At 50.6% G+C, this 16,415-nt stretch overlaps 1 protein-coding gene across 1 annotated transcript in view; it reads left to right on the top strand.

Annotated features, from left to right (window-relative positions):
* Positions 1 to 14,373, top strand: part of ADCY2 (adenylate cyclase 2) — a 319,427-nt gene extending 305,054 nt beyond the window's left edge. Inside the window, exons 21-25 of the mRNA XM_058680233.1 lie at positions 278 to 424; positions 2,058 to 2,165; positions 5,740 to 5,854; positions 8,289 to 8,413; positions 13,635 to 14,373. Of these exons, the coding sequence (XP_058536216.1) occupies positions 278 to 424; positions 2,058 to 2,165; positions 5,740 to 5,854; positions 8,289 to 8,413; positions 13,635 to 13,787 (648 nt within the window). The 3' untranslated portion in view covers positions 13,788 to 14,373. The remainder of the gene's footprint in view (positions 1 to 277; positions 425 to 2,057; positions 2,166 to 5,739; positions 5,855 to 8,288; positions 8,414 to 13,634) is intronic.
* Positions 14,374 to 16,415: the final 2,042 nt, after the last annotated feature.

Raw genomic sequence — 16,415 nt, 5'->3', positions numbered from 1 at the left:
TTCCCTTAGCTGGACTTTGCTCTCTTGTAGCTGCTGAGGTAAAGGTGGCAGAGAGGTGCCACCCAAGAGCGCCTCCTACCAGCAGCCAACTCCTGTGACCTGGCAGCGGCCATGGGACACAGTGTCTGGCTCCCTGGATGCCTTCACCTGCCGCTAGTGGCAGGGAGAGTGGGGCACTTGGGCAGTTTCTTTAGCAATCCCAGCTTGAACCCTTGCCTTTGGAGTGTGCTCCTGAAAAGGGCTCTGTGGAGCTTAGCATCTCTGTTTCTCCGGGCAGGAGCTGTACCACCAATCCTACGACTGTGTCTGCGTCATGTTTGCCTCCATCCCAGATTTCAAAGAATTCTACACGGAGTCGGATGTGAACAAGGAGGGCCTGGAGTGCCTGCGGCTCCTTAACGAGATCATCGCTGACTTTGATGATGTAGGTGCCCTGAGCTCTGCTAGACGGGGAAGACTTAGTCTCTGACCCAGAGGTCCTTATGCTTTGGAAGTTAATTCAACACAATGACATATCTTAAAACTGGCTCTTTGGCCTGGTTGCCCATGGCTGGCATTAAAGTCTTGTGCTCTAGTGAAATCCATGGCTAATATGAGGCAGTGTTTTTCTGAAATTGATATGACTAACAAGAACAGCTACCAGAATCTGTTCAATAGATACCCAGTGTGTTGGTGAATTTTATTTTCTAGGAAGGGTAGACAGGAAAGATACTTGATGAGCACAGATAAGCTATTTCTTGCAATAAATTATTGCATGTCTGTGCATTCCACAAGGTCGAGGTCAGTCAGCAACTTGAACTATGTGTGAAGAGCATACTTTGTTATTGACTAAGCAGTAAGTATGTGACAGAATGCATCTTATTTTTGAAGGACAAAACATAGGTTTTAGAATTTGAAATTGGGGTCATTTTTAAGCTTAAATAATCTGTCCACACAGAAAAATAATATCTTCTTTCTAGTAAGGGCAAATGCAGCTGTGGTTGTAAAGGCATTGTGGCAACACTTGTCGCTGTCATGCAAAAAAGAGAAAAGACAGCATCCATGGGCATGTGTGCCATATGAGTCATGGAGAGAGAGATGGCAGTGAAACTATGAAATATCATGGTTTCAGGTCATTGTTCTAAAGGGCTTATGATCCCCGTGCATTCTCTTCTGCTACTATTTTCTCCATGAGATATTCATGGTGATTTCATGGCAACCAGACATTGCCACTGTGATACTAGGACCATAGTGAACATTGCCTTAACTGCCACTTCAGTAAGAGGAACATTTGCTAGGACTGATGGGTGAGGGGCAATGGATGTGTAGGTATGAGAGGAGGATTTGCTTATCTTGCTTAAATTATTTAACACGAAATGTCTAAAATATCTTCTTTGAGAACCGGACAGTGAGATAGAAGAAAACTTATGCTTCTAGTCTTTAGTTGGTCTATTCATTTGAGCCCTCCTGGCTTCTTGGGCATGCACAGAACCTTCCAGAGTCCCTACAGAGCCTACTCACACTCCTACCTCCTTTTCCTAGCAGGAGAGCTCAGGCACTATACCAGGAACAGGTCCTGTGGGAGGCTGGGACTCCAATGGGAACCTCGGGTTGGGCTGATGCAAAGAGCCATTTCAGATTTGTATTCTGTATGCCTCAAACTCCCTAAGAGTCAAAGCTGGTGCTCAGCATGAATAACCATTGGTCACAGGTCACCCTACCATGAAGGGAAGACCTCACTCAATGGATCATCATTTCACATTCATGCCCTTCAAGCACAGAATTGGGAAATTGATGGAATGTCCCATCACTTGCAGCATAATTTATGCTACACCCCTCACTAGCAAAGCCTGAAAGGCAATTCATATCCATTTGCACTGAATCTTTATCCTGTGCTTCCTTCCAAGGACACCCTCTTTGTGAGATGCATAAAGCATTCTTCCCCAGCAGAGCCCAAGATCAAAGGGTGACCGCAAAGATGCAGGAGTCCTGTTTGAATCACCACAGTGTCTCTGCAAAGTGTTAGGCGTTGGACCGGTGCTCAGTTGTGTAACTGTGTGATGGCTATTGCTTTGCAGCTGCTGTCCAAGCCCAAATTCAGTGGAGTTGAAAAGATCAAGACCATTGGCAGCACGTACATGGCAGCGACAGGACTGAGTGCAGTGCCCAGCCAGGAGCATGCTCAGGTAAGGATGCATTGGCCACCCAACCATGCACAGGAGTTCTGGGTCATCCCTGGAGCCAGAAACCAGAGTGTGTGTCACTCAGAGATAAGTGGCTGTGAGCCTGCAGGTAAAGATGAGCATTCCTCAGGGCCTCTTTGGGGCAACAGGGCTCTTTGCTGACTTCTTTCTGCTGCTGGACAGGAGGGAAGAGGCGGTCAGTAGTGGCTTGATTCCAGATGAATACACAATGTAGTGGGAGATGAGAGCTGACTGGAAGGCTATTGGTAAGAACAGTTCCTGCTCTTTGAATTTAAAACAGAGTGGCAGGGACACAAGTTGACCACATAGAAATGTGGTTGGAAAGTAAAGTTTTAGCAAAATTGCATACTGCGTGTGTGTGTGTGTGTGTGTAGAGACACTTGCATGTTCTGTGCCCAACAACACCAAGCTCTGTCCACTTTTCAGGTGGGAACACCCACTTCCTGCAGTCCAAATGCATGTCTGAGTCAGTGATAACACACTGTGCCATTTGACAGAGAGGAGATTGAGAACCAGAATACTTGAGGGGTTCCATCAAGTACGGCACTGATGGCATCTGTTTCTCCCACATGAGCTGATTCCTCCAGCGTGAGCTCTTCCTGCTCACCCAGGAGATGGTGGAGATACCCCTGGAAAACAGTAAAGTCTAACCACACCTCCCCGGAGCCCCAGGCAGAGCAGGCCCCTTAGAGCACAATCCCATGTCCCCTCCACAGGAGACACTGGAGGGTCCAAAATCTAAAGGGTTTCTAGCATAGAACACAGTGGTGAGCACACCACTTGGTACATGGTATGCTGCTAAACAGTCATGTGGGATACAGAATAATGTCAGTAAGCACTCATCTACTGCAAGCAAAGACCCTGGTCGGAGCAGCGTACGGAACAACCGGCTTGCGAACACATTCTAAGGAGTGGAAGGCGTCATCTGCACATGTAGGTGGAAGTCAGCTAAATATTTTGAGAAAGCTAACAAATTATTTGCATCATGGGAGAAATAGCTGCTTTGTCCTGCCATCAAATATTTACCAAGAACTCAATCTTATCACCCTTTCAAAATGAATTGAGTTCTTTGAGAGACTGAACGTGAATTTTCCCCCCCTAGGGTTTGCTAAGCCCAGATGAGTTTCTGATGTTAGATTTAAATCCCATTCCCAGAACCCAATCTCCTTTTATTTCATATGAGGTTGCTTGAAACCTCTAGTTGGAAATCAATGCTTGAGAACAGATTAGGCAATAATTTATCAGGGAGAAGAGTCCTTCATTGCATGCTTGCTTGGAAATAAGCAAGCTGTTTCTCCATGGCAAAAAGGAGCCTGCAAGAGACACTTGTAACATTTATGTCACAAGGCTCTACTGGTTGACTTAACAGGTGTATTTCCTGTCAGGGAGCAAAATGTTTTCCAGCCAACTACAGAAGTCTCAATGTAAGGTTCCCCCAGAGGTCACAAGTTAGACTGGGAAGGCACCACCATTCTTCAGAGGCGACTTTGCGTTACCACCCGCCTGAGCTGACAGTGAGCCTCGTGGTCCATTGGTCGCTGTTGCCTCCACAGTATTACATCAAGGGTGGATGGCAGCAAGACTCCTTTGTCCCCCTTTTCCAGAATGATATAATTAACCAGCAGAAGAGAAAAACTCTTCCTCTTGTCTGTTACTGTTTATGGTGTTTAGTGCAGTGGCTTTCAAATGAGTTTTCACTCCTTTCCTTCCCCAACTCTTGGGGACATTTGTCAATGTTAAAGACATTTTTGGTTGTCATGATCAGAGGTGGGGGAGTCGCTGACACCTCGCAGGCTGACACCCCAGGATCCATGGGATGGAGGCTGTGCAGACGTCAGCAGTGCCCATTGCTGCATCTGTGCACTACGACCTTCCTACTGGATTACAGTGCTGTGAGGCTGTCCCCCTCCCTGCCTACTGAAAGCACGATTTGTGCCCATTATTTACATCTTCTCACCATCCCTACCAAGCCCTCAAGAGTTAGTTTTTGCCTTCCTTCTCCGTGGGGAAGCCTCTCTGGGGTTACAGGTACTTCCTGTCTGTCCCCAGGAACTTTCTCCATCCCTGGCTGCACTCATCCAACAAGTCGTTGCTGGGGACCCAGGGCAGCCCCCGCCAGTGTCTCTCCTACTCTTCTCTTACCTGTCCCACCCCAGTGGTCCTTATAACATAGCACACTGTGGCAAACTTATTAGCAGTATCCCCTGGGTGCCTGCCCACTCCCTGCTTGCAGCAAGAATGAACCATCCTCCTTTATGTTCTTCCTGGGCACTCCCCATCACTTACCTTGTGTGCAGCCTAATGGTGGCCACTTGATCAGCGTTCATTAGGTGCCACTTCTGCAGCCCAGCCAGTCATAGAGCAGAGCCTTCCCCACTCACCCAGACCATGCACACCAGGGAGGGACACAGATGTCCAAGATTGCACTGATTCCTGAGTTCCCAGAGGCATCCCTAGCCCCAGCCACAGTGCAGTGTCAGGGACTGTGTTGCCACCTAACCTGGCAGGGGCAGCTGCCCAGCAGGCTAGCTCCTCAGGTTGCTTGGGCACCCTGACCATACCAGAGTGCCAGGGACAGTGACCCCAGAACAGGAACATCAATGACTGACGCATCCTGGGCCTGTCCTAATAATCTATTTGAGAAGCATAACTATCAGAAAAAGTGGCTTCAAATGATGCATTTTAAAAGTAAATATCATAGATGTTGCAAATGAACGCTGTGTGTGAACGGCTTGTGGATGAGAGTATGAATTATGAATACACAGACATTCCCACTATCCCCACTGCAAACCTTGAGGTCTCTCCTTTTCTATTGTCATCTCATGGAATGATGAAGCACTCAGGGAAGGGGAGAGGGAAGAATTGTGACCCTGTAATAGTCTGCTCGAGCTGCCACAGCCAAGTAGCTGACAGTGCTACAGGCTCACAGCTAAGATCAAGATGAGAGCAGGGCCAGGGTTCGGAGTTTCCTCTCTCTCTCCTCAGCTCACAGATGGCACAGTCTCCCAGTGTCATCACCTGGCTGTGCATGTGTGTTAATGTCTTGTCGACTGTCTTGTTGGACAGGAGCCACACCTAGTGACAACCTGGCCACAATCAGCCATACACCGAGAACTCCAACTGCCTTGTGGGGAACACAGTGTTACCCAGAATACGCTCTTTCTCCAGGCTTAAAAGGGCCTAAAAGGGGAATGTGTTAGCAGAACTAGAGGGTACTGCATGGAAACAGCAGCTTCTGTCCCTGATGCTGGGGACTGCAGTCCTTGGTGAACTTCCTGGGTTAAAACAGTGTGGACCCTGGTTAGCAAGGCTGCACCCCTCAGCCTGCAAGGTGCTCCTGGCGTGAAGGTACCCAAGGGACTCGAATCAGTGTTACCCAGGATTGACTCTACCCACCGCGCCCCACCCCTGCCCTTGACAATGGATTTGTACACAGCATTGGCTTGAGGTCTAAGTGGCAGGATGTGCTTTCTGCTTCCCACGGGAGCTTGGACTGTGTGACTAGAGGGACTCCTCTCCCTTCTGTTCATCCACTGCTGCCTGTTTGCCTCCCCAGGAGCCCGAGCGGCAGTACATGCACATTGGTACCATGGTGGAGTTTGCCTTTGCCCTCGTTGCCAAACTGGATGCCATCAACAAACACTCCTTCAACGACTTCAAGCTGCGAGTAGGTAGGTTGCAGGGAAGGCATGGAATGGGAACCATGTCATTGGTCGCTGCTGCTGTGTCGTGGTGTCTTTCCAGTGGCAGAACTGGACTGCAGATGGAAGGACTCAGGGAAGCTGTGAACCCCCAATGCTCAAGATTGGAAAGAAGAACCAGAGATACTCTCTTGGCTTGGGCCCAGTTGGTGGGAGCTTGACTGGGTTTCTCTCCCCAAAGTCCCTGTCCCTCAGGCCAGGGTCCTGCCCACGAGCCACAACGTGCCACCTCCAGCTGTCCTGAGCTAAGTCATCTAAAGAGAGCACTCTCTGAAGTTGCCTAAGATTGCCGAGAAGTTTGGCACTTGGAGTTCAGTCTTACAGAAACACCCTTGTTAGTCAGTGCAGTTGCACTCATTCAGTATGGTGTGCATCCTGGATCCAGGAGGAAGTGCAGAGCCCAGACAGTTGGTGATCAATGCCTCTCAGTACCTGTGTTTCTATTTCTGTGGTTCTCCATGGACACCCTCCCCTAACTGTGGGTATGTGAGTCTGAGCTGAGTCGTTGCCACAGGGAGGCATCCTTCCTGTTGGCTTGTGCTGGCCAATCAGCAATGTTGATCAGACATTGAAGCGTCTGCCCCTGGTGGTGGGTGCCACACCCACCTCCCGCCCAGAATGTCAGCGTGCACCCAGCCCCAGGTGTAAATACACAGTGACTGGTGTTTGAGGATGGAATGGCTAAGGCAGCTGTGAGCCCAGTCACTGTTCCACTTACCCTTAGCAGTGACCCAGGGTGTCTGGTCGGTTGTGTGGAGAACTGAGGTATACAGATCCAGCAAGAGGCACCCACATGAATTCCTATGCTGCCTTCTGGTCAATCTCCTTGGAGAATCTCTGGGAGGTGGTTTCCACCAAAGACAGGATGCTACTTGCCCTGATGTGTGCAGGGCATGAAGCCCAAAGTTAAGGGGATTGAGCACCCCAGCAGGAAACCCTGGCAGACCTCTCAGAGGTCTTAGGCTGTCCTCTGCTGCTTCCCCAGGCCACCAGCAGCAGGACCAGAAGTAGAACAGCCAGGAGTCAACTCTGGTGCCCTTATGGGATGCCACTACTGAGGCAAGGCTTAGCCTGCTATGCCATGTCCCCAGACCTGAGACTCCTTAATGCTTAAAAACCTGTCCACAGAGCAGTACATATTAGGGGAATCCATCAAGAGGTGGTTTATCAATGGAAATTACCACCATAAGCATATGTGAGGATCTAAAAAATATACGGAAAATTGAGTTAAAAGATAAATTTAGAGACCAGCATGGTGGCACAGAAAGTTAAGCTGCCCCTGCAGTGCCAGCCTGCCATTTGAGTAGGGATTTGAGTTACAGCTGCTCTATTTCCGGCCGAACTCCTGCTAATGCACCCTGGAAAAGAGGCAGGTATGGCTCAGATGCTCGGGCCCTTGCCAACCATGTGAACTGAACTTCAGATGGAATTCCAGGCTCCTGACTTCTGCCTGGCACAACCTTGACTGCTGCAGCTACTGGGGGATTAAACTGGAAGATGGAAGGGGTGTGTGTGTGTGTATGTGTGTTTATGTGTGTGAGAGAGAGAGAGAGAGGGAGAGAGAGAGAGAGAGAGAGAGAGAGGGAGGGAGAGGAGGAGGGAGGTGGGGGGAACTCTGCATTTCAAATAAAATTTTAAATTTTGGAACAAAACGTTTTGCAATGTATGTGAGGAAGTCTTCAGAAAGTTAGTGGAAAATCCATGCTATGCATTTCAAAGCTTTTTGCACCAAAATCTTTTACTGTGATCTTCTTCGTGGGCTTTTGGACGTTCTCCACTGTGCCTGCTGAGTTCAGTAATTCCAGTGGGAAGCTGTCACAGGCAGCAGCCTTGCAGGTGGGGACAAACAGGGACAGGTAGCCTGCAGGGAGTGTGTTCTCAGGAGCAGGGCCTGGCCCCATGCCCTCTGCTGCCACTCCCGGCAGGATGGCACCTGCAGAAGGAAAAGCCATGTGTGGCCCTTGAAGGAGTGTGTACTTGTTAGAATGGTGCTGTCCTGCTACTGCTGTGCTGAGCGGTTATAGCACTCAATCTGGCTGGATGCAGGCGTGAACCCAGGTCCAACAGTCAGGTGCATTCACTCAGTGTAGCCAGTTATAATTAAAGGTCCACTTTGGAATGCATATGGAGACTGCAAAGCTGTTGCAAAACAATGATCATCTCTAGACTGTCCAGCAACAGAGGAAATGGTTGTACCATCAAAGAATGACCATGGGTATGTAAATAGGATTCAAGGTCTAGGTTAAAGAACAGGGTGAACATTTTTGCATGTTTGAGATGGTGATGTGAGTGGCAGTAGGTCTCCTGAGTCGAGCTCACGTTTAATGACTCAGCAATGGTTTCCTCAGACGTGCCCGCTGCAGCCAGTTTCTAGAACTGAGTCTTGCTAATTCACATGCCACAGGAATTAACCATGGCCCTGTGATAGCTGGCGTCATCGGAGCCCAGAAGCCGCAGTATGACATCTGGGGCAACACAGTCAACGTGGCCAGCAGGATGGACAGCACCGGGGTCCTGGACAAGATCCAGGTGAGTGCCTAGGCCATGTCTGTCTTGGGAACTGAATAGTAGTATGCTCACAGTAACTATATAAACGCACAGGAAACAAAGTCTGCTGTGAAGCTTACTGAAATCTTGTTATTGGTGAAATGTCAGTTTCTGCAGTAGCTGTTGACAACAATGTATTTTTTTTTAAAGATTTGTTTTTACTTGGAAGGCAGATTTAAAGACAGAAGGCGAGAAAGAGATCTTCCATCTACTGGTTCACTCCCCAGATGGCCATAATGGCTGGGTTTTGGCCAAAGCCAAGAGCTTCTTCCAGATCTCCCACATGGGTTCAGGGACCCAAGGACATAGGTCATCTTTTGCTGCATTCCCAGGCATATTATCAGGGAGCTGTATGGGAAGTGCAGCAGCTGGGACTTGAACCAGCACAAATATGGGATGCCAGCACCTCAGGCTGAGGCTTAGCCTACTATGCCATAGTCCTGGCTCTAATAGTAACAGAATTCTAACAACATGTAGCCTATTTCCTTTATGTAAATAGCAGGTGCCCAACATGGTTGCCAGGTGACACAGTATTCAGTGCAGCAGTAGCACACTGCTCCATCGCTTCTCCTGGCCCAACACCTTCCTGCAAAAGAGCTTTACAAAGAGGCATCAGGAAAGCCAAGCCAGACAGAACCCCTGCTGTCCTCTCCTGGGGGGAGCAGACAACCTGCAGTGCCAGGCCACTCCAGCATGCAGTTTAGAAGAGCTAGAAATGACTAGAAGACATTAGGACTCAGCAAAGGGACAGAAAGGGAAGATCTGGCTAAATTAAAACTGTTTTCATCTTAGTACTCTCATTGCTTATAAGATCAAATGCAGCTGTGGCTCAGGTGGCTGTAATTAACACTGATAATATTGTAGAAAGTATTTAAAAATCACAGCAAAGTTAATAGGAAAGATAGTCTGTGGCCGCAGATATGATAGGCAGGCAAGTGGCCTAGCATGACTAAGCCACTGGGTAGCTGTGGTCGCAGAGATGATAGGCAGGCAAGTGGCCTAGTGTGACTAAGCCACTGGGTAGCTGCGTCCCTTTTCTAAGTGCCCGGGTTTCATGTCCGGCTGCAGCCTCCTGCTACTGCAGACCCCGGGAAACAACAGATGATGGCACGAGTCACTGGGTTCCTGGCACCCTTACAGTCCAGCTCCAGCCATGGCCATCGAGGGCATTGCAAGAGTAAGTCAGCAGGAATGTACTCTGCCGCTGTCTCTTAATACAGAACAAATGAGCTGCAGCACAGCCGGCAGGGCAGGGCTCCACCCGAGCAGGAGCAGCAGCAGCGCTGGCAGCAAGCGGGAAGGAGATGGGAAGGAGATGGGAGAGAGGCACCTCTGCCCAGTCAAGGCCATCCCTTAGTCCATTCCCTGCCTCTCCTCTCGCCCTGCATGGATCCAGGCACGGCGGCAGCAGTGCTGAGCCCGTAGCTCACAGGAAAGGGCCTGTATCCATCAGAGGCCTTGAACTAGTCTGACCCGGGGAAGGTCCCTTGTGAAGTGGACAAAGCTGACAGTGTCTCAGGATGCCTTTAAGACCCCTGGGGCACAGGCGGGGTGGGCGGTGCGGGAGCAGGCAACAGGACGGAGACTGGGGAAGGGGCTCCTGGCCGGAGGGGGTCAGCGGTGAAGCACAGGAAGTTTCAGGTAAGCAAGAGAATGACAAATGCAGAAAAAATGTTATGTTTTCTTATTTATTTAGATGATTTGAGGGAATTTCAAAAATTTCATCAAGAACTAGAAATAAAGAAAATTTTAGGGTAGGAAAATTTGAAATCCATGGAGTTTCTCCATGAGCTTTTTGAGGGTCCCTCAAATGCACAAATGTAGACACATGTGTTAAAATTTTGAGCACACTAAGATATATGAAAAGAACAAAACCATAATTATGGTTTGGAAATTTTGCACAAACTTAAGGTTATCTTATTGCCATCCTGCAACTGAAATCCATAGCTACTTAACTAAGAATATAATCTGATTGAATTGACCATTTTCTAACAGAAGTCATTCCAATGACACATAGCATGCCAATGGATTATCTGTCTCCTACAGAGAAATAATTTTGTCCAATAGCAGAGTCAGGGTTTTTGCTGAAGCCTGGAGCTACCTTCTAGTTTCATTGCTGAAACTTAGGAGAAACGAACACACTACTGAGTGACAACTCAGTGAGCTGGTCGTCAGCACCTGCTGGGCGTGGCACCAGGCCCTCAGCAAGAGGCGCTACATTCCAGAAGCTACGTGGATGTTTTCTTGTGTGTGAACTCTATATGGCCTGATCCTCAAACAGTAGAGGTGTTAAACTTGACCCTGTTGTGTTGTGTTCTGGAAAACAAAATCCACTTAATGGCAAGTTTGTATGAAAACCAGCAGGCCCATATAATGGGCTTGGTCACAGTCATCTCTCGGGGACTGTGCTGTCTCTAGCCTGGGTGTCCCAGCTGGGTGAAGACCTGACAATCCTGCCTGCTAACATCATTATGGTCTTGTTCAATCCTTCTTTAGAGGGGCTGCCCTTGTGCAGAAGTCGTCAGGCTTACTCCACCTCAGGCATCCCAACCCATTTCTGGGGCCATGCTAAAGGAGAGTCTTTTGCACGGGATGGAACAAGCCTTACTTCTAAGCACTGGCCATCTTCCGCCCAGATTAGTCAGCAGACATCTGGCAGAAGGCAGACACAATACAGTTATAAAAAAGGAGAGTGAATTGGCCAGGTTCTCTTACCCAAAATTGGTGATGGCCAAGGTTCTGCTCCCAAGGTCACTCAGGGCGGTGGACATGTGTGCGCTGGCTGATCTCCCACTGTGACAGGCTGAGCTGGGATCCTCCAGGTGGAGGCTGTGGCCACGGATGTTGTCTTGCCCAGAAGAGTGGGCAGTAACCTTGGCAGCCTACCACTGTTGGCACCAGTGCTTTGAGTAGTGCCTGTACAAGCATTGCTAGCCACGCACATCAGGAATGCTCCAGCAAACCTGAGCCACCAAGGACGCTGCTGAGGGACACCCAGTCTTACCACAGAACAGGAGTGTGGCAGTTAAGCCATTCTCATGCTCTGGCCATAGGCATTCAGGGCAGTCCCAGAAAGCTCTCCCTCCTGGAGCTGGTAAATCCATCACAGGTCACTGTGAGAGGGATCGAGCCCCCAAGCACTGCCTCTGACACAGTGCACAGCAGCTTACCTGTCCAAAGTCAAGTGCATTGGCTGGCCTGCATGCACTCAGTTCAGTGGCTAGAAAGTGCACATCCCAGCACGCTTCCTTCTGCCAGCTAGCTAGTGTGGCTCATTTTAGCTACAAATAGCCTTTCGTTTCTGTTTGTGTGCAGCAAGAAAGAAAATATGGGGGTGCCCTGTGGGGATAGGGAGGCTGTGGAGACCAGGAAACCATTGCTCCCAGACCTGAGAAAGGGGCTGTTGTCATCAGACAGCATTGCATCTCCAGCGTGACTCCCAGCCTGGAAACCCACTGGATGCCCAGCAGGCATTCATGCCATGCTGGGTGCTTTGTGGCTTGGTGTTAACCAACCAGTGGATAGTTCAAACATGCCCACAATGGTTCCCAGCATTCATTAGCAGCACAGCTGGACAGTCGGCCCCCAAAGGGCCAGAGGCTATCTTGGGTCTGTGTTTAGGAGGTCACACATCAGCTGTGTGTGAAATGCTCTGACAGCCACTAAGAGAAATCCCTGCTCATGGGAAACACACTGCAGTTCCGTTCCTGCATTAGGACCATGTTCTCTTGGTTCTCAGCCAGTCCTCAAAGCCTCCCTGCGTCCTGTCAGGCCCTGCCTGCCCTGGGGCATTAGCCCAGCTTGGGCACAGGACACAGCATCTGGAACCCCCCTCCACAGCCTTCCTTCCACTCCTGCTCGCATCAGGTGGGTCCGCAGGACCCCCAGTACTAGCGACTAGCCCTGGATCAAGACTGTTCCCTCCTTCCCTAAGACCTAAAAATCTTCTGGGGCATCAGGATGGCGGCTTTGCGCTCAGCCCACGCCTTCTGTCTCACCCAGATTCTGCTTGCAACGAGGTCGGATTCAGAAGCCCCTGGAATCCACCAGCAGGCTGGACGCAGGCGGGGCCTTGGTCCTCAACATGGTCTCCCACGGAGGCACATCCCACGTGCGGCCCAGACAGTGCATGGCTCAGCCAAGACTGTGCAGCTGCACGTGGAGACTCACACAGGCGTGGGCTGAGCATCAGGTCACCATCCTGACGCCCCAGGTTTCTGGGTCTTAGAACCCCCCACTCCCAGCCTGTGATGGTTGCTGCCATCTGACTACAGGTCCTGAGGCAGCTGGGGGCCTTACCTAGCGTGCAGTGGCAGAAAGCCAAGCGTCTCAGCACAGCCACAGGTGTGACCAGGGGCTCCCTCCCATGCATTCCAAGTCAGTGACAAGAGGGAACCTCTTTAAAATGTTTGAAGACAAAGTGAGGCAGGCAGACGGACAGAGTGAGCTCCCAGACCCTGGCTTACCAGATCTCACAGTGACCTTGCCAGCCACAGCCAGGAACTGGATACTCGATCTTAGTCTCCCATGTGAGTGGCAGGGACCTGATGCATCCCAGGGTGGCAACATCTAGAATCGGCAGCAGAGCTGGCACCTGAACCCAGATCTTCCTAAACAGGTGTCACCATCACTGGCTTAACTACTATGACAAACACCCCACACACACATAGTAAGGGGGCCTTTAACATGTGGTGGGAAGCATCAGACTCGCTAGTGCCCACAGGGATCCCTACAGCTCACGTTACCCATGTGCAGAAACCTGAAAGATGTGGCCAGTCTCAGGAGTCGGCTAGGCTTCTCAGTGTCTCTCCCTTTATTCATACCTGCTGTTAATATCTGATTATTTCATTAAATGACATTTATGGTCACTGTAAACATCATTAAAATAGTACAGCTACAAAATATTTTGACTTTCTTTTAGCCAAGTCTCCTGCAAGTAAAGGCAGGTGATGCCAGGTTCTCTGAGGATTGTAGCGCCGCCTAGTGGCTAGCCATGGTAGTACTCACCATGCTTAACCCTGCACAAGACTTGAATCCTGCTGGTGGATTCCCACAGCACTGCACTAAGCGTCATTGTCCTTAAACTTGACTTTGGTAAGAGAAAATTCCCTACTGGATTTCTCAGGAGCAGAGTGGCCAGGGGCTCCTTCTCCTTTACCTGGACTGCATGCTGGCCTTGGGTGCTAACCACGCTCTCCTGTAGGTCACGGAGGAGACCAGCCTCATCCTGCAGACGCTGGGGTACGCATGCACGTGCCGCGGGATCATCAACGTGAAGGGGAAGGGGGACCTGAAGACGTACTTTGTGAACACAGAAATGTCACGATCCCTTTCCCAGAGCAACGTGGCATCCTGAAGGGTGGCCTCCATCCCCGCTGAGGGAAGAGACCCCCAGAAGGTACCACGCACTCGCGGACTGCGCCTTTGGGCCCTCGTTTTTGGCGTGGGTGTCCTGTCCCGTCCTCCGGGTCCTCACGGACTTGTCTCTGTGACCCAGTGGCATATTGTCCCACGTCTGCCCACATCGTCCTGCCACTTGCACTGTGCTTATTCCCGAACAAGGACAGAAGGACGCATGGTGGAGGAAGAGCATCCAAAGAGAACGTGAAACTCCCCACTCTTGAGGCAATAACACCAGGAGTGTACAGTATCTTCTGACGCATGTTCCGCCCGCCCACCGCCTCCACTAGTGTGCTTCAGACCCGCAGTGTTTGTCGCCCCCGCCCCCAGCCCGTGGGGCCAGTGGTCCTCCCGGTGTCTCACCGCCACCTGTGACCCGCGGCCCTCGTCACCTTGGCTCTGTGTGTCCAGCCAGCAGCATGTTGCCATCATCAACAGAATCAGTCCTCACAGCCTAGGACAGTTTTGTACCAAACTTGTCTGATGTTTTAATGCCATTTGTCTTTTGTAAGGTTAACTCATTAAAAGTTTTACGTACTTTGGGTTAGAGTGCCTGCGTCCTTTCCTGCGAGGGTGGCTCCCCATCCACCTTTCCTGAAAGAACCTGCTCACAGCCAACATGGAGGCATCCTCATGGAGTTGAGATGGGGGCAGAGCCGGGGATGATGTCATTCATTCACAGTACATGCGCACTGTGTCTCAGACTGGTTTTCATCCGACATCTCTAGAAAGCATTTTTGGGAAAATTCACAGTCGCGAGCCTCTCCAGGGGCTGGCAGCAGCGCAGTGCCGGGCTGTAAGGTGCAGACGCGGTCAGCACATGGAGTCCCGGTCACCGGCTACACTGGAGTCTGAAGAAAACTGGAAACCAAGGCTTATGTGGGTTGTTTTTTTTAAGTTGAAAGGCCTGCAGGAATTTATTCCTACAGCCCAACAAAGGCACCTGTTTCTTCCAAATCCAGAACTCAGTGCCAATTAAGAAGGCAGTCATGTGATCTGATGCTGAAAGGCAACACTGCAGGTCCCAGCAGGGCTGGTCTCCGGCGAGGTCAGCAGCCCCTGGGAGGAGGAGGGACCGCTGATCAGGCAGGAAGCGCTCGCTGGGGGGACCTCAGGTACTCGCTGCTGCTGCTGGAGTCCTGGCCTGCTGCCAGCCAGTAGTGTGGCCTGGAACACAGGGCACTGCCTTGCCTGGCAGCTGGTGGGGCTGGGTTGAGATTAAAGGGCTCATGAGCAGGAGAACCAGCAGGTGCCTGGCCTGCCAGTTCATTCCCAGCATGGACACAGCCACCGTGCCCTGCAGGACTAGCTCCTGGGGCAGACGTAGCCTGTCCAGGTGTCCACCCCAGTGGACGTTTGGATCCTGTAGATCACAGTTTTGCACTGAGAGCTCCAGAAAGTTGGTAAGCAGTCAGATACTTACCTTTCCTCCAGTGGAATTCGAGCTCAGTGTGCCATAGGGATGCCGTGATTTCATTTAAATCCTGGGTGGCTGTTGCCTGCCCCCACGTCCCTGAGGCAAGAACAGAATTTAGGAGCAACCAGAGACACCATCAAGACTGCCTGGTCATGTGCTCCGTGTGCCCGGACAGACACACCATCAGGGCTGCCTGGCCATGTGCTCTGTGTCCATGGGCCTCCAAGTGCTGTGGGTCCCAGGGTAGCACTGTTGGCATCAGCTGGGAGTGGGTCAGCAATGCAGGCTTGAGTCTTACCCAACTTCACCACCTTTGAACCCTGGCACTGTGCCACATGATTCCTCCAGGTGATTCCAATCCACACAGAGGAGGAAATGGGTGCAGAGATATTTGGGCGCTTGTTCCAGGTTTCCTGATTGAGCCATGGCTGAGGCAACACTGGGATGGAAGCAGCCCAATTTCTGAAGTCTGACATGGACTCATTTCTGATGGGAGTCCTAAGTTCTGAGCAATGGGAAACATGTTACACGTAAACCATCCAGCAGCCGGCCTCCCTGGCCCCTGGCACAAGGGCAGCCCCTGCCAGGAGCTCTCCTCCCCCGCAAAGCCTGCAGGACGCCTTCAGCTGTGAAAAGCACCTGCCCTCCAAGCCCCTAAAATGCCAGGATTTTCCTGGGACTGTCTAGAAAGGCCCAGGTCTGTCACCGAGCCCACGGGATTCTTCAGTAGCGACTCAATGGGCTTTCTCCAAAGCAGCCACCAGTCTGCTTTCTTCTGCTATAGACACAAGGGGGCTCCAAATAGTTCCTGGGAAGTGGAGTTAAAAGATTAGTTTAATATCAAAAGCTTTTAAAATCCATAGATTTGTTTTTCCCATAATAAGCATTTTCTATGGACTTTTGAATCCCCCTTGGGAGGTTTAATCACCACGAGTTATCAGCCACTGGTGGAAATCTGATAAAACACCCTTTATTCCTGCAGGAATATCTTCTCTCAAATGCCTTTAACAGGTACTCATGAACTGGCTTTGCTTGAAATGTCAGGATGCAGAGAGAAGTGAAGTATGCACAATCCTCCCTCGCTGCCTGAGCACTGTGAGAGCTGCACCCTCTCCCTGCTCTGGAGCAGCAGCAGCTAGGGAGCCGCGCCCACCTCGAATGACATCA

This window comes from Ochotona princeps, chromosome 23, assembly GCF_030435755.1.
Source record: "Ochotona princeps isolate mOchPri1 chromosome 23, mOchPri1.hap1, whole genome shotgun sequence".
In the NCBI taxonomy this organism is placed as follows: Eukaryota; Metazoa; Chordata; class Mammalia; order Lagomorpha; family Ochotonidae; genus Ochotona; species Ochotona princeps.
The sequence above is the reverse complement of the archived record's forward strand: the minus strand, read 5'-3'. Positions and strand labels throughout refer to the sequence as shown.